Below are 23,303 nucleotides of genomic sequence, written 5' to 3'. Positions count from 1 at the left end.
GAAACTAAAGTAACACTACACGCGTTATTGCAATTGTTCGCATTCAATAATAGGATACACTAAGGCTAAGAGGAAACCTTGCTAACCCGGCTTTGTACGATCCTATTTCCCAAATTTTGAAGAATTTTGAAAAGATGGTCAGATTTGCTCAAATCGAAAACAACAATTGGTCCAATGTTCGCCCAGTTAAGTCGCTTGATTGTGATGGTTTTTGATTTGTTTTATTTTTTTTTCGATGTGCCTGAAACAGTCGGATCGCTCCGGAGTCCGGATCCGGACGTTGATGATCGTTTTTATATTCGTCTCGATTGTTGGACATAGTAGGAGCTAGGATTGTACTGGAGACGATTTTTTTTTCGTTTTCATTATTAGCTTAATCATATATAGAGAGAGAGTAGAATAACATTTAGTTTTGAAGTACGGCAAAACAAAAAAACGAAATATGACGTGGAAGGTAAAAACGGGAAATTAGATAACACAATAAAAAATGATAGAGAGTATGGATTGGAGTATGTCAACACGCTCACCTGACATGGTTCGTTAAATGTTCTTTTCGCGCGAATTTTTTCTCGCAATATGTGCAATGATAAGGAGTTTCTCCGGTGTGCCATCTGTTTTATCGTCACCCCGTGGAAGAGATATGCGTGTGGTTGAGTTTTGTATTTCGTTTTCGTAGGCGGAATATGAGAGTACAGTGAACCACACGAAGATTCGGTCGATTAAAAAGAAACAGAAAGAGAGAGAGAGAGAGAGAGAAATACTTATAGGATTATGCATTGATTATGACAAGAATGGTTCTCCTTTCTCGTTTCCGCCACAGATCATGTGTCGTATTTTTCCAAACGGTATCTTGCATCTTCTTCAGAATTTTGAAGCCCTTCTCGAGAGAAAAACCCGGGAAATCTTTTAACCAAACGAGCGAGCCGATCGAGACGGGGGTTAATTTTGAATTTTTTGTGTGTGTGTGTGCCAAAACGGGGGAGGATGGTGGGGGAATGAGAATTGCCAAAGATTTCGAGCCAAACAGTGGGTGGTAAAATTTTGAATTTTGATTTTTCGGGAGGGTGGAATTAAAGCATCTGGTTATAATTTTCCCAATTTTTTCGTACGAGAATGGAGCTTTTAGCGCCAATAGAAGTCTCGACTCTACACGATGTGTGTGCGTTTGCGTGCGTGCGTGCGTGCGTGCATGACGACGACGAGGATTGAGGAGCGTGCTCTCACCTTATGTGATACGTCAAACGCTCTTTTCTGGTAAATTTCTTCTCACAATACGTGCACCGGTACGGGGTCTCGCCAGTGTGTATTCTGCATTTCGGATGATGGAAAGATGAGGGACAAACTGATTAATTCGCGTTCAATACGAGGAAAACTTTAACCCAGCTTTGAGCCCCCGCAGTTAACTTTTTTTTTTTTGGTTTTGGTTTTGTTTGTTTGTGTGAACAATTTGGTATCCCCTCGGGAAAGACAGAGAATGAAAAGGAAACTAACGAAATTTAAAATTCGAATACAAAATAAGCTTCGGAACGAAATAAATTAGACTCCAGCAGTTCAACAGCCCCCTCCTTCGTACGAGTTTCTTTTCCTTTGTTCTTCATTCGACCTTTTTCTTCTCTTAATGCTCTGTTTTCTTTCCATACCAAAACAACCTCTAGAAAAGAATAAAATAAAACGGAGTGTGCTTTCTCGTGGAGCCAGGTTACAATTTTCCCAATACCAAACATAGTGTGGACGACGCTCACCTGACATGATTCGTTAAATGCTCTTTGCGCGTGAATTTCTTTTCGCAATAGGTACACTGAAAGGGGGTTTCTCCAGTATGTAATCTGTCGAAAGAATTCAGAAAAGGTTGGTTCCGAATGAGATTAACGCCTCTCTCGCTTGTGTGAGTGTGTGAGTGGTTTTGTTTGTAATGGCTTAATTTTCCTATTAGTTTTCGTTTGTTCCGGGGCAGAAAGCATTTGTCGTTTTCTTTTTCACGTTATTTTCTTCTTCGTTTCGTTTTTGGTAGAAGGAAAACTCTAACCCAGCTTTCAAGTGGTTGTCTCTTGTAAAACGAAATCGTTCGGATAAGGTACACGCGCATCGCATCGGCATCGATTAGCAATTGAATGTCCTCTTCTTACAGCAACATCGTAAAAAAAATGCCACACGCTACTAATATTACGACACACTGAAAACAAAACGCACTCTCAAAACTTTTACGATCATACCAGTGCACGGAAAGAGCCGGGAGCGTTGGAAAAGTGCCATTCAAATGCGATCAAAAGCTATCACATTTACACCCCCGCACACCTGCGGAGGCTACTTATCAAAGTGAAACGTTATTTATTGGACTACATTCAAAGCAAGATAAAGACAATTGCAGATAAATAACATCTTTCCAACGTATCCCACCTCGCACTCTTTGCAAGAAAATCGATCATCCATCGCGTCTGGAGAGTCAGAAGAGCACTGACACCCAAAGCCAGGTTACAATTTTCCCAATGCCAAAAAACTAACTACTGTAAAAGTTATTGACTGATTTGTATGTGTTGAATTCCAATAGCTACTGGTTTTTATCAAAAAAAGGTTGTAAATCTTTTTAACTTTTTTTTTTTTCGTATTCTTTTGGGAAGAAAATTAACTACTCAAGTGTGTTGATATTGGTCAAAAACAAGCTAACTAGTTTGGAAAAACGACGCTCACCTGACATGATTCGTTAAATGCTCTTTGCGGGTGAATTTCTTCTGACAGTACGAGCACTGGAAGGGAGTTTCGCCGGTATGTAACCTGTTGGAAGAAGAGGAACGTTAGCTGCTTTTGTCCACTGGGGGTTCGGTAACGCCAATTCGCCTAAATTCGCTCGAAATTTCGCTTGCTGAACTACGTTCCTCTTTTGCTCCCAGGTAGTAGTAGCCACCCCGAACTACACCCAAATATCGTTGGGTGGAGGGCACTGTACCCAGCAAGCCGGACCCTAACACCGCTCTCGTCAGGCAATATCACCTGTCTATCAAACAAAACTACAGATAATTAGTAAAAGAAAGCAGGCTCACCTCGTGTGATTTGTCAAATGCTCTTTTCGCGTAAACTTCTTCTCGCAATAAGTGCACTGGAACGGGGTCTCTCCGGTGTGTAACCTGTGGTCCCGACACGATCGAAACCACGCCCGGGAACCGGGAAAGGAATCATGAAAAAATTAAACGTTAGTAAATGGAACATTTGCAGTCCCGGCCGTAGAGCAGCTCTACCCGGCCGGGTCAGAACTAGAATTCGGAAAAAATCCTTCTCACCTGACATGATTGGTAAGGTGTTCTTTTCTGGTGAATTTCTTCCCACAGTATGTGCACTGGTAGGGAGTTTCGCCCGTGTGCAATCTGTTCAGAAAAATAGAACAAGAAGAAGAAAACACAGCATCAGTTCCATCCAAGTCGGCTCAGAGACAGTGACAGGGCTAAGAAACACGCGTCAAATTTGGATTCTGCTTTGTCTGCTTTTGACAGTTGCGTTTTTTTTTCCGGAACAGAAACGATTCGCGAATACACCCGCCCCCTCATCGATGGCGATGACGAATAGCCACGACGCGATTCCCTCCACCTCCGATCAAAACGGAGAGGTCGTGCAAATCCCACGCTTCAGCGAGTACACCCGAAATCCGTTTATCAACTTTTCACGCTCCTACCATAGGACCGGACTGCGGGCCAGCGAGGCAATCAAACAGGCCGCCCGAGACTGGCGGCGTATCTCCCCGGACGAGAGGGATCGGTTCAGACGGCAGGCGGAAGCGGCACCGTACCGTATGCGGACCCGGAACAGAACGTTCAACCGGATCCTGAAGCTCCTGGATGGCACAAACGACGAGACGGAGGAGGACAATAACAGCGGGACCCCGGATAAGATAGCCAAGATAACTAGAATGATCGAGCGGTGGAAGCTTCGATCGTATCGCGACGTCATTCTCGCAAGTACCCTACCACCGGGCATCACCGGCATCAGAGGCAGAAGACGGAAGCCCCTTCCTCAAATGTACGGTTGAACGCACAACTTTGTATCACTTTCTCTCGTTTTCCGATCATATTTTCAGTGTTCAGATATAAACCAAATTAAAGCGAAAACCCAAAAAACACAACTAAAAGCAGACAAAACAAAAACTACGACTTTCAGTGTACCAATCAAAGAAGACAGAGAGGGCTCCTTCTGTTTTTTTTTTTTTTTAATTTTCAGGTTTAACATTCGATGTCTTTTTGATTTTCCTATTTTTTTTTAGGGGCTAAAGAAGGTGAGGGGTCAGTGAAAACGGGAAATGGGATCCAGGGGGGTGGGTTCTACTCACCTGACGTGGTTCGTGAGATGTTCCTTCCGGGTGAAGGTTTTGCCACAGTACGGGCAGCGGTAGGGCGATTCGCCGGTGTGCTGGCGCACGTGGTTCGTGAGGTGTTCCTTCCGGGTAAAACTTTTGGCGCAGTAGCTGCACTTGAATGGCGATTCGCCTTGAGGAAGATTACGGACGTGGTTCACTGCAAGGAACAAGGGTTAGCATAATAACACGGATCGCGGGTGTGGCGTTACGGCGCAGACGTCGAGTAGTTCTTTGTTTGTTTGTTGTTCGACGACGATTCGAGCACTTACAACGCGTTCAGTGGATAAGTTGAAATTGAGGTTATGTTGATGGGATTGATGCATTTTCCCGCAAATAAGACATGCCCAAGCAAATTGATCGAAATTGAGCTTGACATAATACAAGAGATATGATCACAATTTTGACACCTTAGGCTGTAGTTTACAATCCTATTTTGTTTCGACTTATTAGAAGATTTCTTGAAAGTAAATCAATAAGCAAGAGGTTCTTTGCAACCAGAATATAAATTCGAATCAATTTCTGTTTGGCAATTGCATGATGAAAAATGGTTATTTACTCACTAAGTGGTAGTGAAGCAAAACATTTTGGAAGAGACGACCCCATATAGTGGGATTCAATTTAGTTAGGAAGGACATTTGGTATAAAGGCATAAAGGGTCTAGGATAACAAAGGAGCAGACTAGCTCCTCTCTTATCCTAAACCCTCTCTACGCATGATTATAAGAAGAAAAATATTAAACTATGATTTCTACCAAACTGGCAAACCTGATTCTTCCAGTCAGAGATTATTAATATCTAGTTATAGTTAGTATAGTTTTGTGTTGAAATCAGTGGCGTCGCCTTAACCTCAATCTCCGTGTGCACCAGCATTCAAAACGTTAACAAATCTCAAAATATTGCCTGCACTGGCTAGATATCAATAAAATTAGAAGATTCTGAGCATTTTGCAATCGATTGGAATTTAAATATTGTTAGATATCACGTTTTAAAAGTTGGTATAAAAGGTTAAAAGTTAAGTAACACGACGCCACTGGTTGAAATTTTGATCAAAACAACCAATAACTCGATACAGGCTTGGTATTTTTCGGTTAAACGTCATAATACTAAAGATTCTGATCCTCCTTCAAAACTAACAATTCAATCTATTTGGGCTTGTCGAATATGCAAGACAAAAAATATACAAACATAACCTCAATTTCCACTTGATTCGAAGAACGATTTGTATTGCTACACTAAAAACGTATAACAAGCCATGGCAAATAAGAGAACACTCTATAAATCAAAGAACAAACATGGTTTGAATCATCAACGAAAAGTGTTCGGGCACTCTCTTCTGAAATTCAGCTTTAAGTTGTATGCATCATGTACCGTTAAACGGGGTGAAATTGGTCAGGAAGGTGAAGTCGATCACAGTACTGTTCAATGTTATCTCCCCTTGACAACTGGTAGTCTATTGAACAACTTCAGACAGTTCTTTGGAAAATGCTGTTCCTGACAAACGATGCAGTTTTCCCTGTAGATAAATAATTTCGGGAAATGGATGGCATTTGCTAAGTTTAACTCTTATCGTTTAATTTTGCGTGATTGGATCCAAATCGGAGGCAATACTTCTACGTTTTCATACCAAAAAATGAGTTAGTTTTTAAAACTACCGTAAATTGCCTTCATTTAGGCGTATTTTTGATTTATGTTAAAGCAGAACTTGCAATGTTTTAACGAAAAACAAATTAAAGAATCATTCCAGGAATTCTCGGAAAAGTTCATCAGCGCAATTCTTTAGACAATTTTGTTTTTGAACCTTTTTTAAATTCACTTAAGAAATGTATGAACCGAGCCTACATTTTTGTTAACTATAAATATTAAGAAAAATTGACTCTCGAACTAATTTTCAAACCATACAAATGTTTTAGAAAGTATCAGACACATTCAGAGTAAAGATAGAAGTGAACCATCATGTCAAGAAGAATAGAGAAACTATGTCAAAGTACGCTGCGCTTAAGCAAAAGTACTGCCAAGTATGAAATCTAGGATTCTATTAAAGATTTGTATTAATGATAGTCATAATTTGTAATGTGAAAGATTTTTTTTTTTCAAAAAATTCTAAAAAAATAATCTTCTTCTTCTTTGGCACTCTAAGTAGCTAAGTAGTAACCACAGGGACTTTATACCAGCTCTCAACTAAGTGTTCTTTGAGCACTTCAACCAGCGTTGCCAGATTGTTTTCATGCTTATCGGTATCAAATGATTAAAAAATCGGTATTTATCGGTATTCACTATATTAATTAATTTTATTTTTTTTTTAACTATTGAACTCAAATCAAACGATGTACTTCCCATGAAGTCGGAAGAAATTTCTGGAAATATTTGAATTTGTCTCTTAATGGTACCGACAAAACTTCCAGAGGAAGAATAAAGAAGATCTTGTGGAGGAAGTTTCAAGGAAGTTCTAAGAAATTTCGGAAAAACATCCGAAAGGGATTTTGCAAGACAAATATTGAGAAACTTTTGGAATTTTTTTTAGAAATTTTTGGAAAATCCAGAAGCCAGAAAAGTTTGGAAATCGGAAGCCAGGAGAAGCTCGGAAAAACCTTCCAATAAGTCGAAAAAAAACCCACGAAGAGTGACTTATGGAGAAACTTCCAGAGGAAGACGAAATAAACTTCTGGGAGAACACGAACTATCCGGTAGAACTTTAATTGAACTTCCTGGAGAAGACGGTAGAAAATTCCAGGATACACTGGGAAAAACTTCCTAAGATAGATTGGAAGAAAGTTCTGCAAAAAGCTGAACCCCAGAGGGCTTAACGAACAGTCGAAAGATACTTCAAGGAGAAGATGGAAAATATCTGGAGGAAATATATTTCTGGGGGATGTTAGCACAAGATTCCCTGAAGTTCCTCACATGCTCTATTGATCCAGCAATTTTCATATGCATAAAACATCCCTGATAACCCCAACATGTCCCTGAAGTTCCCATAATTCCTCGGAACTCCTTGAAAGTTCTTGCAATTTTCCTAAAGTTAATGAAGCTGTTTTGAAGTTTTTTGATCATCCTCGAAGTACTCGAAACTTCCCTGATTATTATGAAATTACCGGAAAATCTCTTATCTTCTTCAAAAGTCCCTTCTTAGGGGGCTTTAATTTTTTTTAAATTAATAAACAACTGCATTAAAGTCCTCTGATCTTCTCAATTGTTTTTTAAGTTCTCAGAACTGCCGATAAAAAACACAGAACCTCTCTTAAAATGTTCTCACAATTTTCTAATGTTTATGTAACTTCCCTTACGTTTCCAAAATTTGCATGGACCTCTCGGAAATTTGCTGAAGTTTTCGGAAATTCCCTGAGTTTCTCGGAACTCATTTAAAGTTTCAGAAATTTCCTTGAATTTATATGTCCAACATCAGGACAGCTTTCCTAAAGTTATCTCAATTCTTCTGAAACAAATGGAACTATCCTGAAAACCATTAAATTTCTTTGAAGTTCTTTGGACGTGTGAAGATTCCAAAATATTTCAGTTTCCGTAAGTTCATTGGAGCTCTCTGAGGTTTTCTGAGATTCCCGGGTTCTCGAATTTGAACAGAAGTTAATGAAACTGTCTATAGTTTATCGGAACCTATCCAAAATTCCTAGCTATTCTGAAGTTTCAGAACTTCTGAAAAGTTCCTGAAGTTTTCCTGAAGCTACTGGAACCACAATAAAACTCTGGAAGCATTCCTGAAGTTCTGGGGAAGTTGAAAAAACTGACGGGAAAAGACGGAAGCACCTTTCGAGCGAAGCTAGAAGAGCTTCCAAGGGAAGTCGAAATAGCTTTCCGGAAGGAATCGGAAAATGACTTTCAGGGTTGGAAGAAACTTCAAAGGAAAGATTAAAGAAATTTCTGGAAGTTCAAAAATTACCGGGATGAGCCATCAGCTGTTTCTCGACTCCTTGGTAACCAAAAACGGCGAGAAAATGGAAGCATTAGTCGAAAGAGTATCAAGCATAAGACATGACATGACATTTTTTAGAGCAGGCTCAAAAATTTTAATTTTCAAAAGGATAAAAGTCTCATACAATACATTCCTCTGACAATTCAGTGCGGGCAGGCAGTAATCATTTTGATTATTAATGAGAAATCGGTATTAAAACTCAAAAATCGGTATTCTGAGAAACCTTATCTGTATACCGGTATCAAGTTTGAAAATCGGTATATCTGGCAACGCTGACTTGAACAGTTGTCAATTGAGATATTTCTAAGCCTGTATCTGATGGTCCTTTAATCCGGGAATTTAATGTTTAATTACTTTTCAACATAATGACCATGTTGCATGATTATGAACGATGACATAGGGTCACGCTAACATTTACGTAGTATTTAGAGAATTGATAATCAATGTTACTTGTCCGGTACAGTCATTTTTCATAAGAAACATGTACAGAGGATGTAAGAAATCCAATTGACAACTTTGACATGTTGTAACTTTGTTCTCTTAAGATCAATTGAGCTGAAGCGTTACCACAGAACTTCAAATATGTTCAATTTTACGATTACAAAATACAAAATTTTTGGAAGCACCTGCCAAAAAGTGACATCTAGGTGAAATTTTTCGAAATAATAGCAGTTTTTGATTTGAAAATTGATGTCCTGTAAATACTTTAAACATTTTTAACTATTATGTACATTTGTTAATTGGGTGGAGATTGTTTGAATTTTGAGAAATGTAAAATTTAAAATCTCAAAACTGAGCTGAAATGCAAATTATTAAAACTGCTATTATTTCGAACAATTTTACCTAGTATCTCACTGTCGGGCGGGTGCTTCCAAAAATTTAGTATTTTGTAATCGTAAAATTGAACATATTTGTAGTTCTGTGACTAAGGTTTCAACTCAAATGATCTTAAGAGAACACAGTTACAACATGTCAAAAGATGACCATTTTGCATGAAAATCGGCATGCGCTGCTGTTATATCGAACAGCACTGTATATGCAATTTGTTTTGCGTGTAGAAAATTGAGCGAACCTGCAAACCTGTCTTCGGAGATTGACATCTTCGTTATTACATTCGTTTGGGGCTTATACCTTTGAACAAGCGTTTGTGTAAGAAAGTAACTAGTCTTCTTGATATGAAGTCTTCGACAAAATATAGGTTATGTTGTTCTTATGAATTGTAACTAATAGCCTATCTATCTTTACTCAAAACTATCAGACTTTTTTTGTATAGCGAAGCAGTTCTGAGCGATAGGGTGGATTCCTGAATTGTTTCTAGAGTGTTTGTCTCGACAGATGGAGTTTGAGCGTTCATGAAAATACACCTAAGGTGAGATCTGGCCCTTCTTAACATTTGGATTTAATGTGTTGTGTGGTGAGTTTTATCCCTTGAAAGGAACTGTAAACTACGCAAGGCGCACCCCGAACATATCCTCCAGATGTGTCTAATGTGATCTTGACCTCTTGATGTAACCACCATTACACTTGTTTTTGAATTTTCATGTAATTTGTGGTGTCGCATGATGGATTTTGATCCTAATCAGAAACTGACCACTTCCCGGATGTCCGGGATGTGTCCAATGTGATCCTGGGCACTTGATATAATCAACATTGCATTTCTTTTGGAGTTTTCATGTGAGTTGAGGTGTCGCATGATGCATTTTGGTCCAAGTCAGAAACGGACCACTTCCCTTGGGGTACCCGGAACATATCCGGATGTGTCCTAGGCACTTGCTATAACGAACAATGCACTTGTTTTAGTATTCTCATGTGATTGTTGCATGATGGATTTTGGTCCAACTCAGACACTGGTTACTTCCGTTGGGGTACGGTACCCGGAACATGTCCGGATCAGGGCTGGTAAATGTCATTTTCAATGAAAGATCTCACGCGATCTCTACAGAGATACTTCCGCCACTATCACTGGATGAGAAAACTATGATTTATTCAAAATCTCATCGATTTTTTTTTGTCATTGCAGAACGTGACAGTTTGCTTGATATTATTGTTATTTGTGCCACGGAAATCTTAAAAATAAATTCACTTTACCGATTACACACTACTGGATTGCCTAAACTCATCTAAATCAGATAGAAATTTAGATGTCAAACCCGTAAGATAATTGTTCTCATGAGTGCCGGATCATTGGGGAATGACAAGAAAGCTCATGATAGGAAAGTTCGTCTCGTGATAGTAACAGGACCTGTTTTTTCATTGTCGCATGACGGCCGTGATATTTACCAGATCTGGTGGGGATGTGTCTAATGTAGTCCTGGGTATTTGAATATCTGGCTTTTTTTTTAATAGCGATGCAGTTCTGAGCGATAGGATAGATTCCTGAAATGCTTCTAGTGTGTTTGTACAGAGTTTGTTATTGACCCTGATATTGTACCTAACAAACTCCAAATATAGACAACCGGAAGTAATATCGGCCTAAATGCCCCTAATTTGGGCCCAAAACATAAATTCAGCAATCGACTAAATTTTCAATAGCTATCAAAAATATCCATTAGTACCGTCCCAATGAGGCGTTCAATAGCAGCTTTTTAGCGATGGGCCCAATCTTAGATCCATAGGCCAACATAAGAGCCATTCCCCCTATGTCGAAAAATCGAATATCGAATGAAAATACCGATTCTGCGATACATCGAAATCTTGGAACGTTCCTAATTGTTGGCGGAAAAAGTTCATCAATATTAAACACAAGGAAGTTCATGCCGTACAATGGATTAGGTCCTAAGTAACATTGATCGATTCTCTTCATGGGCTTTCTCTTTCGTAAATAACTTGGCTATCAAAACGTTTCTTGACATATTTGTTATGTAAGATGCTAGATAATAGTTTCTCACACCGGACGGTGTTGAAAATAGCTGGAATTTTTCGAACATGGCCGTGGGGATGCAAAGAGAAAATCGACGAAGAGAATCTGTAAATGTAACTTAGGACCTAACCAGTGGCGTTTCCTTAACCTCAATCTACCTGTGCACCAACTCTCAAAACATAAACAACTATCAACATATTACTTGCAATGGATAGATATCGAATAAACTAGAAGATTAAGTGTATTTTTCAACCGATCGGAGTATGAATATGACATTAAATCTGGTTTTGAAAGTTGGTGCACAGGTAAACGTGTATGGTTTCTTCTCTGAAAAATAATGTGTACGCTCAAAAAGAGTGCTTGTGCTCTTAAGGATCATCACCAATCTTTTCAACTGGGAGTTGAATCATATTTACTTTAAATTGATATATGGCAGTGAACCGTGGAGTAAAACCAGAAAAAGAATCCCGATTAGACATGTCAATCCGGTTTTATGGCCATTTCAAGCCGATGTCGACCCTATGTCAGGTTCGTGTCAGACGAATGTCGAGTTGGTATCTGATAGAAGTTTCATTCGTATCGGATTGACTCAAGTGTTGCGTCGGAATGTCGATATCCGGTCGTCCATTAGGTTACGTTCACCTGAATGACTTCGATTGGCGATGCAGATCGAAATCATCTATCATGTTGTACTCACTTTCGTCAAATATTTTCAAATTCAAATTCCGAATTAGCAGCACTGATCATTACAACCTTCCAGCGATGGAAAAGCTGGCAAACCATAGATAAAATCGCAGAAGAGAGCGTACCATGATAATCAACAACAGAACTACGGAGAAGCGCGCGCATTCGAAACAACCAAACAGAACCTAAACAAACGCAATAATACGGTAACAATACAAAAACAAAAAAAAACGAAAACCTCCAAACATCAGAACAAAACTCACATTTACCATTACTGTGACCGGAGCTGGTCGTCGCGGTATTGGTAGCAGAAGATGGCACTAGGCTAGCGGACGGGCCCGTTAGCATGTCGGAAGGTAGCTTTCCGAAGACTTCGTGGTACGACAGAAATTGACTGAGATCCTCGATGTTGACTTTCAACATTTCGACGTTGTTGGGCGGTTTGCTCGGATCGTGGTGCTCCGGCATGTTGATCTTGACGATCGACCCGTCCGGACCGCGCACGTCCATCAGGTGGGCAGGTAACGAGGGCATCTTGAACTCCGGCTTCACGATCGGTATCGGCTGCGGAGGAGGCGGATGCGCCTGCGGTGGACCCTGCGTCGGCGGCGGAGGCGGATGATGGCCGCTGCCACTGTGTGCCGGGTGCACCTGCATGTTGCCTAAATACTGTGGTTTCGTATGGTCTGACGGCACCGTCCCGTTCAACTGTTCCGGCGACACGGGTACAAATGGTAACAACACATAAATAGAGCGGTACACTAAAACGTAACGTACAAGCATCACATTACCTGTAAGTGTGCACCGGGCGGTACAGCCGGATGTCCACTGCTGCCCCTACTACTGTGCGCACTGGCAGCAGGTCCGGAAAGATTCGTCAAGTGTGACGGTCCTGAATTGGGGCGAAAATTGGTTTCAACACAAAAAAAAAATGTCGTTAACAATGCACTTAAAAGCTAGCGATATAGATTAAGCGTTTTGCCTCTGGTTGTAGGAGGGCAAAACTAGCGCACACCTATGGCCGATGGGGGTACAGTTGGAGCCGAGCTGGCGCTTGGTGGCGTTGGACCAGGAACGCCACCCGGCTGATGGTAGAGTCCAGGCGCAGCCGGCCCTAACGGATGGTTGCCACCTGGGGGATGCCGGCTTCCTCCACCCTTGGACGACGTCGTCGACGATGGCGGCTGGTGGGACGGAGGCGGCTGTTGATGCTGCTGCTGTTGCTGCGGATGTTGCGACGGCGGAGGGTGTTGTTGTTGATCCGACTGTTGATGGTGCGGATGCTCAACTTTAGGAATTGGATACACGTTCGAATTTTGAATCAAATTGGTCAGCACCCAAAATTTATTCATCTACAAGAAGGGAGAACGAAGGGATTAGAGTGGAACTGGCCACGGATCGCTACGCGCACTCGGCGGCTTGCGGACGCGCTTTCATTCAACGGAAGCTAATATTTTCATATGCGTTTAACACTAGTCTACTAGGTTTCTACTACGTTTTTACTATTAGTTTTGGGTGCGATTGTTACAGGCGAGATTCTTAGATTTTTGGATTTGTTTTTGGGTGTTATTACTTCTGATGATTAGGCCCGGGTGGTTCTCTCTATGGAAGCCTCTGGCTCTTGGTAACCGCAAATTTCTGCACTTGACTCGGTTGCGAGTTTCATTTGACGCGAGCACTTTTGATGACGGGGGGGTGGATTTAATGCTTGTAGCTAACGTTTTACTTCCTACAAATTTTAGTGGAGAAAATACATCATCAGAAATAATGTCGTGCTTGGCTGGCAATCGAATTTGAAGCGCAAAACAACTGCTGCGGCTTTCCGTACAGAATGTTTCACCGCACAAACATAAAAGTCCGTCAGAGTAAACTCAAATACTACACAAAGCAGTCGTCCAAACTTAAGCAAACGAGAAAGACCAAAAATCACTAAAACATTCTAAGTGAAAGTTTGAAACTTAACCAAAACTCAAGTAAAACAACGCACGAAACTAATAATAAAAACCGAAACCGCAACAACAGAAACCATGAAAGTCGCATCAGCTGCTTTGGTTCAACACAGTAAATATAAAGGAACGACGTCTTACCTTTAGAAATAATCAACAAAAAAGGGGTTTGTTTGATCGAAATCGATTAAAAGAACACAGTGAGTGTGTGTGTGTTTGTAACAGAAGGAGCTATTATTTTTTTCTATCTTCCAATTATGACTGACATCTGAAAATGTTTCGAAAAAAGAAGAGAGAGAGAAAGTGATAAAACGCTGAATTAATGCCGAACAGAAATGATGGTTCGAAGGAAACGAACGAAGAGAAGAGGTGGTGTGGTGGTTCAACAATAACAACGAATAAAAACTAGGTAAAACCGCGAGAAACAACAGGGAAGGAGGAATTTTGTCGCGCAGACATCATCATCATCATCATCATCGTCGTCGTCCATCGGCGGTACACCCTGCCTCCGTTTCGAAAAACCCGGGGATCAAAGAGGAATAGAAGCAAAATAATCCTCTTGCCTCGCGCTGCTGTGTGATATGATTCCCTTTCCCACCTCGACATTTTTCGGGAAAAGTTGTTTCTGCTGGCGATAGACGAAGGAGAGCTAGCCGCTAGCCACCGCGCACCAACCAGCTTCTTCGGCCAGCAGAATACACGGTCCGGAGGTGATCGTTCTACAAAGTTACAAGAGGTTTTTAACCTCCTTCCCCTCGAACCGGACCAAAACTCTCACACATGAGATTTATGCTACCAATACTCAGCAGAAAACCGTGAGCACCACGAGAGTGTACTCGTGTGCAAGTTCTCAGCTCGGCTAGAGTGTTTGTGTTCTGCCGCGGTCTGAAAACTTAAAAAGCGCGAACCGTGTTCTCATACAAATACACTTTTCTGCCCCTCGCGGTTAGGAGGGAAAAGGCGCGTTTCGCGTCTGCATCTTGCAATGGCACCCATACCCACAGAGTACGCTTTATGTGACGGTGGCGGCGGGACGCCACACGGTCGGATCCAAAAACCAGACACTGAGCAGAAAAGAACCCCAATCCTCGTCGTTGTTGCAGCAGTCAGTCGTCGGTTTCTTCGCCCGCCCGCTGTGAATATAATTCGCATTGCTGCTCCCATCGCATCGTCATCACATCATCATGCATTCGCCATCGCCACACCGCACCATGCTGCTGCTAATACTGCTGCTGCTGCTGCTGCTGCTGTGAGAAAATAATGTTCAGCACATGGGGGAGGCGCGCGCGATATTGCGGGAAGAAAAGACGTCTGTGTATTTGGCAGCAAGCAGCACACGCTATCAGAGTAGTGCGATGCAAAACACCACCGACGCTAGAGCGAGACGGAACGAAAACAAGTGAGCTAGAGCGAGATCAGGGAAGCACGAAGCAGAACGGAACTGGCGAGCAGCAGTGGGAGGCTACCGTACGGTGGAGTTGGATTGATTCGTTTGCCGGGATGTTCTAGCTAATACGTTTGTCGTTTGGGTTTTCAACCAACTGATCCCAGCGACGGATTCGATGACGTTTGAAGAAATTTCTCAATTAGGAATCTTTTTTGCATTAATTGTGTTTCAAGACATCATCACACCCACTACAAAATAGTGTTTATTAGAAATCCTCAGAGGTAGACATGAGCGCAGTTAATTTTTTGAGTCAAATGAACAGTCTAAATCTGAGCCAAACAAACATTTCCATTAGAAATAACCAGAGGGGATTTCTTATTCTTACTAGGTAAAATGAGAGAGTATTGTAATCGAATAGAAATTAAATCGTCATTATTCGTGTGCTTTTCAAATTCAAATGGAATCAAAAATAATATCCTAACTCTATTGCTTAATTGATCTTTGCTGGTTAATTAACGACCCAAGATAGTTGCAAAATATTGTAATGAATTCAATTATTATTTTGCACGAAGGTACATCGAATCGAATTGAAAAGCCATGTGAAACGCTACCTTTTGGCAAGGGTTGCAAGATATTTGACATACAAACCCTGCTGCCAAATTGTATTTAAGCCGGCGCCGTTGGTGTAGTGGTAAACGTGACTGCTTTCTAACACCCCGATGGGTCTGGGTTCAATCCCAGCCGAGGTCGGTGGGATTTTTCTGAGGCATAAAAATCTCTGGTCACGTCTTCATTCGGAAGGGAACTAAAGCCGTTGGTCCCGGCCCATGTGTGTTTGTGAATGGGTGCGATATCCTACGCAGGTGTGGAAGCTGCCTTCCTGCACATTCGATTGCCGTCAATGGATGGCAATCGATGTCCGTCGGTGATTGGCACTAGATTGCGGAACAGAGACCGACGTTAAATAAAGGAAAGAAGACAAATTGTATTTTATTTTATCCGCCCATCTTTTCACCCGAGGATTTCTAATGTTGATCACATTCACGGTAGCAGGTAATTTGAGTGGGAAATTGGGATATTGTCAACTCTGAAAAAAGTCATCAAATCTGCTGCCTCTACAATGCAAGACGAACATGTGAAAAGGGCCACGGAGCCACATGTAAACACTTAAGCGTCCTTTTGAAAAATTGCGCTTACTTTTTAAAGTAACTTAAGATATTTCCCTGTGAGACTTTGCAAGAATCGCATAAAGTTTAGGTTTTACAAAATTAAAACAGGGGGTCAAGGGTGTCCACATTCCCCTACTTTTTATGTGGTGTGAAACATAATTCTAGACAAACATGAGAAAAGGGGCAATGAGCCAACTACAATAACTTTAAACGTGGATTTCTTACTGATAAAGATTCATCCAGGAAGTTCACTCTATCCGATGGTTTTAGTTGTTATTCGTGAATCATTTCGACATTTCTAGACAAACAATCGAAATACGCCGAACTACCAATCGTAAACAATGGCTTTACCAGCAAATTTCTCGAGTATCAAAACACACCCATGCAAGCTAACAATGCTGTTCGATGAAGTGAGTTTGCTCTTCTTGAGAAATTTGCGTGTAAAGCCATTGTTTACGATTGGTAGTTCGGCGTATTTCAATTGTTGATTTAGAAATGTCGATTTCTCACGAACCACAAACCAACTAAAACCATCGGATGGAGTGAACTTCCTCTACCAAATGCTGCTATTGGTTTGCCTGGATGAATCTTCAGCCATGAGAAATCCACGTTTAAAGTAATTGTAAACAGTTGACTCATTGGCCCCTTTCATATGTTTGTCTAGAATTGTGTTTCACATTTAAAAAAATAAAAAGTAGGGGAATGTGGACACACTTGATTCCGTTTTAATTTTGTAAAATCTAAATTTGAGGCGATTTTTGCACAGTCTCACAGGGAAATATCTTAAGCAGCTTTATAAGCAAGCGTAATTTTCAAAAGGACGGCAAAGTGAACAAATCGACCTTCTATCCGGTTATTAAAGATATAAAAAAAAATTCTATTATGAAAACATCAATTCCATACGTCCTATATGCTCTTTTTCAATGTAATGAAAACAGTTCAGATACACCTAGATGAAGCAAGTGATCAACGATCTGTCAAAACGACGTATCATACACGGCCAGTATCATTATATTTTATGAAAATTGTACTTCCGCTTCGCAAAAAAAAACGGCATTTTGCATAATTTTCAAAAACCCTAACCCTGTACAACGTAGTGAAGAATTAGATCGAGCAAAATTGACAAAGTCTTTAAATAGGGTTGAATAATGAATATTGTTATCCCACTTTTCTCATATTCTATCAAATGCTAGATGTCTACTTTTGAAAAGCTACGCTTGAAATACTTTAAGGTCAACCCAAATCCAGCAAACATCCAGGATGAGTTTGTAAAAAAAAAGTATTCGTACCCCTTCGTTCTATCCAATTCATGAATCCTGATTCTACGATGTTTAAGCTTTTATTAAAATCCACCTAAGGTTATTTTTTTTTTTTCTTTGTTTTGTTTTTTTCCGTCGATCTTGTTTTCCGTGCTGAGCACCAATGCTACCGACGTGCCAGGAAGGCAGCTCCCACACCTGGACCCTACCTATCGACCCATCAACTCATGAACCGGGGACCAACGGCTTTACTTCCCATCCGAAGGAAGGCGTGATCAGAGATGTTATGCCTCAGAACATCCCGGCGGCGCCGACTGGGATTGAACCCAGGCTTGCTGGGGTGAGAGGTAATCACGCTTACCACTACACCACCGGCGCCGTTCCACCTAAGGTTAGATCTGACCCTTCTTACATATTTATTTAATGTGTTGTGTGATGGGTTTTGTCTTTTGATAGGAGCTAGAAACTACCCAAGGGGCACCGGGAACATATCCAGATGTGTCTAATGTCATCTTGGCCTTTCTGATGTAACCACCATTGCATTCGATTTTGAATTCTCATGCGGTGTCACTTGATGGGTTTTGGTCCAAGTCAGAAACTGACCACTTCCCCTGAGGTACCCGGAACATGTCCGGATGTGTCCAATGTGGGGTCCTGGGCACTTGATATAATCAACATTGCACTTGTTTTTCAATTCTCATGTGATTTGAGGCGTTGCATGATGGATTTTGATCCAAGTCAGAAATAGGCCACTTCTCTTGGGGTATCCCACGCCAGACCCGACCCCACCAAAGATCTGTTCATTTTTTAGTTACTCTATTTCTTATCTATATTCGATGTTCATTTTTTACTTTCAAAAAATTCCGGTCTTACTGCTACTAATGTTGATTCTTCTTCCGAACGAATGCCAATTATAGACCTACATTACAGGGATGAGCTCAAATCGAAGTTTCATGACGTTTTCTTCTTTCAAGAAGGATAACGAAAAAGCATCTGTTACGACATCTGGTCCGCGAATAATAAACGTCGGACAGGCCTGCCAAAGTGATATATAAATTTAAAAAAATACTGGGTGAATAACAAATGTTTTCATCATTTGCAGATTTTCTTTAACTCAATATCTCTCTAAGTCGGTGATTCCTTGAATATCGAGTAAAGAAGAATTGACTGTAATAACAGTTTAAAAATAATGTATTAAATGATCAAGATCAAGATGCTTACAAAAAAAAAACAAAATCTTCGATATATGTAGCCGGTCAACCCATCACTTTTACTAGAAATCAGTTCTAGTGTAACTAAATAAACACAGTATCGTATGCTGCCGGATGTTATTGTTTGCCAGCAGATTTTAAGGTTTTGATTGGAATCCTGTTGTTTTGCACACATCTTAACATCTTCACTTTTTATCATCATCCTTGTGCGATTATAGATAATTTTGATCAATAATATATTGTTAATTATGATTTTGAAAACTATGCTCTGTTGGGGTAAGACCGTTACTCGTCAAGTGGGGTAAGACCGTCACCCTATTTGGAGTGCTGGGTAAAAGCGAAGAGAACAAATCAAGAAGACTGGCAACTTTGCCATCATCCAAGCGAAAGATAAAGTAGCGCTGCGCTTGAGTGATGGTGGAAGCAACGCATAGAAAAATGAGCAAATACACAAACCCTTCGTCTGAGGATGTAATCTTTGCTATCAAATTCGTTCGCATTTACCTTTGAGCGGCAGATGACGCGATTGTACCTGCCTCATAGCGTCCGTATGAGAAACCCAGTCTTCTTGATTTGTTGTCTTCGGTAAAAGGCTGGGTCACAAATATTCACTCTTTATGGCTTTTTCGATTTGTATTGAGGTCCCCAACAGCTGTGAAAAATTTGAAGGAATTTGGTTGCGATGTGAATTTGCACCAGGAGTTTAAAGAGATTCTCTGAACATAACGGGAAACGGAATGAAAATATCCATTTTCTTGTCACAAATTCACACTTTTCTCAATATCGGACATGCTTGAGATTTAGATTGTGTAGAATAACTGCAAATCAGTTCGACTACTGCGTAAAAGGTTAACTAACCAATTAAGCAGTGGCGTTTCCTTAACCTCAATCTACCTGTGCACCAACTCTCAAAACATAAACAATTATCAAAATATTGCTTGCAATGGATAGATATCAAAGAAACTTGAAGATTAAGACTTAATCTTCAAGTTTCTTTGATATCTATCCATTGCAAGCAATATTTTGATAATTGTTTATGTTTTGAGAGCTGGTGCACAGGTAGATTGAGTGAATTGAGTTGAATACACTTAGTGTATTTTTCAACCGATTCGAATATGAATATGGCATTAAATCTGGCTTTGAAAATTGGTGCACAGGTAAAAAGTGAGGTTACGGGACGCCACTGCAATTAAGTTGAATAAATATGGATCAAGTTCTATGTACATACCTACAGGCATATTAAGGTTAGCGAGCCAAATATGGAGGAGCACTGATGAATTCTGAATTCTAAATAGTTAACAGTTTGAAGTGTAATTTTTCTAATTAATGCTTTCTTAATCATCATGAATACCATGATTATTCACTAAGCCTCACAAACATATAATTTATTTAAATTTTAGAATGCAAAAAGCTCGTTTGGTAAAGAGTGCCGGTCTTACCCCGCACTGTTATAAGTACGTCAATTTGTTTAACTTTTTGGTAATAAACAGTAATTAAAAACATAACCTATTCAAATCTTGGTACCACACAATTTCTATTCAAAGCTTCTAGATATGAAATCTTCATGGGAAATTAGTTCTATATTATTTTAAAATAGCCTTAATGCTTAAGGAGCCGGCCTTATCCCCAGCTTTTCCACACAAACAAAAATCGATATCTCATGCGATTATGTAAAAAAAAAAACTAGATTAACGGGCGAGGAAAATTGTTCAAGGCCCTGGAACTAATGTGCTATTTACAAATCAAAACCAGCAGGACTTAGCAAATTTTAAAACCCAAGTATGTCAGAGTAGATAGTGACATTCGGGCTAGTTATTCGGCAATGTATCATTCGAGCTAAGCACCCCAGTTTCTTAGTTCGTTCCGATCTGATTCCATCAAAAGTCGATGGAAATGCAGAATGAGAATTGTCAACTTCCATCAGACCCGAACAAAGTGCGGAATCGAGATAAATGTTAAATAATCGCCCCAGAAACCCTTCAAATATGTCTATGCTTTGCTCTCGTCGAATCCAGAAGGTATCCAGAACTATCTCATTTGAATATAAATACTTAAAATTTCTACATAAACTTAATTTAACTACTGATTATGCTAAATAAAATTCCCTGAGTTTTCCAATATTTTCGTTAGTTTTGAATCATGAAAGCTTCTCATAGTTTAGAATCTTGTAAATTTTTCCCAGCCCGGTCTGAGAACTCACAAATTATAAGTCCTGAACGTCAAAAAAAATCACGTGATCTTGAAAATTCCATACTGCTAAATCCAGAACTTCTGCAAGGATTTTCTCAGAAATGTCCATAGAATCATATCAAAATCAGTTCAGAGTTCATCTCAGAACTCTCTCTGGTATTCCCTAGCCATATTCTCCAGAATACTTAAGAAATTATCTCCGGAAGACTCTTTGATTCACTCTACAGTTCCATTAAAATCATTAATTAGGTTCGCTATATTACCTTAGAATTCCCAAAGAACTCTCCTGAAATAAACTCTCCTTAGTGTTCACTAAATATTTTCTGAAATTCACATGGAATTATATTCGGAATTCATTCTAAATTCTCTAAGAGCCGTCCCGGAGATTCCTTGAAATGCTCTTCAGAATTCTCTACGAACTCTTCTTTGGAATCTCTTAAAATGATTCCAGGAATAGCCTTGAAACTCCTTTAAGAATTCATTAGAAATTTACTTCAAAACAGTGGCGTCCCGTAACCTCACTTTTTACCTGTGCACCAACTTTCAAAACCAGATTTAATGCCATATTCATACTCAAATCGGTTGAAAAATACATTTAATCTTCTAGTTTACTTGATATCTATCCATTGCAAGCAATATTTTGATAATTGTTTATGTTTTGAGAGTTGGTGCACAGGTAGATTGAGGTTGAGGAAACGCCACTGCTTAAAAAGTATAAATCTTTTAAATTTGTCGAACCTCTTAACGGAATCGCTTTATCAAGAGCTTTGAGTGTATATTTCCCTTTAATTCCGTTATAATTGCTTATCTTTTAACAGATACGCGTATTTCGTCTACTACTTGCAGACTTCATCAGTGCTAAGTACATGCCCTGTGGTGTGGTGTTGAGTACTTGGCAGTGATGAAGTCTGCAAGTAGTAGACGAAATACGAGTATCTGTCAAAAGATAAGCAATTATAACGGAATTTAAAGGAAATAAACCAACCCACTCAAAGCTCTTCATTCAAAAGTATGTTAGAAATTGAAACTTGAAACTTTCCCTAGAATTTATTTGGGATACTTCTTAGAATTCCTTTGGAAACATGCTCAGCATTTTCATACAATTCTTTTTAATATTCCCTTTGGATTCTCCTTCTTCTCTTGAAATGCTACTTTCAAGTACCTTGGAGTTCTCTTTATAAATCCCATGGACAGAACTCTCATAGAATCCTCAGAATACTCAGAGCCAGTGGTGGCGGGGGGAATACCCCTCACCATCCCTCTCCAACGGGGGATTTCGGTAAAGAGAGATGATCAAACCGATTTGTCCCTTCCTAAAAAGTAGTCCTTGCTCGCTTTCTACCTTCTATATACAATTTTCACATTGCCGTACTCTAACGGAACTATCAACTCTATACTTTCATCTCCTCATCTATCGTATAAAAATTACCACTTTAGTCTGTTATTTGATATTAGCATCTTCAACTATGTAAATCGTTGACTTCACGTAGAAGTAATAACAAAACATATAGTCAAAGCTCAGAATACTGTTGGAAATTTTTTGCTCAGGATTCCCTTGGGATTATACTCAAAATTCGACTCAAAACTACCTTGGAATTCTCTTTACGTTTCATCTGGAATTCGACGGAATTAACTTTAAAGGATTCCTCAGATTTCAATTCAAGGTTTTCTAACAATTCTTCCCTGGGAATTCTCCTCTGAATTCTCAAATTATCCCTTGTTTTCCTTGGAAATTCTCATCAAGTTCATTCATTAAAGGCCATAAGCTTAGAAACTTTTGCAAGTCCCTTACTGTGTTAAACAGGGTTCTTGGGACACATTCAATGTCTTTTATATTTATTGTCATTCGAATTCGAATTCGAATTTCGATTCTTGAAAATTTCTTCAAACCTGATTTTGTTAGGTCCATGGGTTTCACAAATTTGTGCAAGTTTAAAATCTATAGAAATTATTCATGATTCGGAACCCTGAAAAACAATTCTAGATTCACAGAATTTTTGTTAAGATAAATTCACCTCAGAATTATTATGTTCAAAGAGTGAAAGTGAATAACGAGGAAGATAAAGTTTATTGTATTTTAAAATGTTCTGAAATTCTTGAAAAGGCGAACTTCATAATATTTTAGTATAATTTTTAAGATTAATTGCGTGATGCTTATTGATACGGGAATTTCAAAATTCCATGAGAATTCCAGTTGTTTTCAGGAAAAATTACATTCCCGGAGGTTTCCCGGTTTTTCAGGTATTATTCCAGCATTTTCATGGTACGATAAGTGTGCCTGTTTCGGCACTAGTGCACAAGTTTTTGCCCTTAGGGTCTACATTAAAT

At 39.8% G+C, this 23,303-nt stretch overlaps 1 protein-coding gene across 45 annotated transcripts in view; it reads right to left on the bottom strand.

Annotated features, from left to right (window-relative positions):
* Nucleotides 1-23,303, bottom strand: part of LOC135704034 (zinc finger protein 420-like) — a 111,987-nt gene that overhangs the window by 70,225 nt on the left and 18,459 nt on the right. For 33 of the 45 annotated variants that reach the window (XM_065225396.1, XM_065225419.1, XM_065225400.1 and 30 more), the window contains exons 2-12: nucleotides 13,901-14,027; nucleotides 12,829-13,165; nucleotides 12,605-12,705; nucleotides 12,077-12,521; nucleotides 4,316-4,499; nucleotides 3,276-3,359; nucleotides 3,039-3,122; nucleotides 2,689-2,772; nucleotides 1,743-1,826; nucleotides 1,225-1,308; nucleotides 528-611 (exon numbers count right to left, since the gene is read on the bottom strand). In XM_065225396.1, coding sequence (XP_065081468.1) covers nucleotides 528-611; nucleotides 1,225-1,308; nucleotides 1,743-1,826; nucleotides 2,689-2,772; nucleotides 3,039-3,122; nucleotides 3,276-3,359; nucleotides 4,316-4,499; nucleotides 12,077-12,521; nucleotides 12,605-12,705; nucleotides 12,829-13,165 — 1,571 coding nt within the window. In that variant the 5' untranslated portion in view covers nucleotides 13,901-14,027. Of the gene's footprint in view, nucleotides 1-527; nucleotides 612-1,224; nucleotides 1,309-1,742; nucleotides 1,827-2,688; nucleotides 2,773-3,038; nucleotides 3,123-3,275; nucleotides 3,360-4,315; nucleotides 4,500-12,076; nucleotides 12,522-12,604; nucleotides 12,706-12,828; nucleotides 13,166-13,386; nucleotides 13,543-13,900; nucleotides 14,028-23,303 lie in introns of all 45 variants that reach the window. The other 12 variants (XM_065225435.1, XM_065225436.1, XM_065225437.1 and 9 more) reach the window with 6 other exon arrangements.

Source organism: Ochlerotatus camptorhynchus, unplaced genomic scaffold (genome assembly GCF_037179485.1).
Source record: "Ochlerotatus camptorhynchus isolate MF236.1 unplaced genomic scaffold, CSIRO-AGI_Acam_v1.1 ptg000229l, whole genome shotgun sequence".
In the NCBI taxonomy this organism is placed as follows: domain Eukaryota; kingdom Metazoa; phylum Arthropoda; class Insecta; order Diptera; family Culicidae; genus Ochlerotatus; species Ochlerotatus camptorhynchus.
Note: the sequence above shows the minus strand (reverse complement) of the source record. Positions and strands in the feature narration are given on the sequence as shown.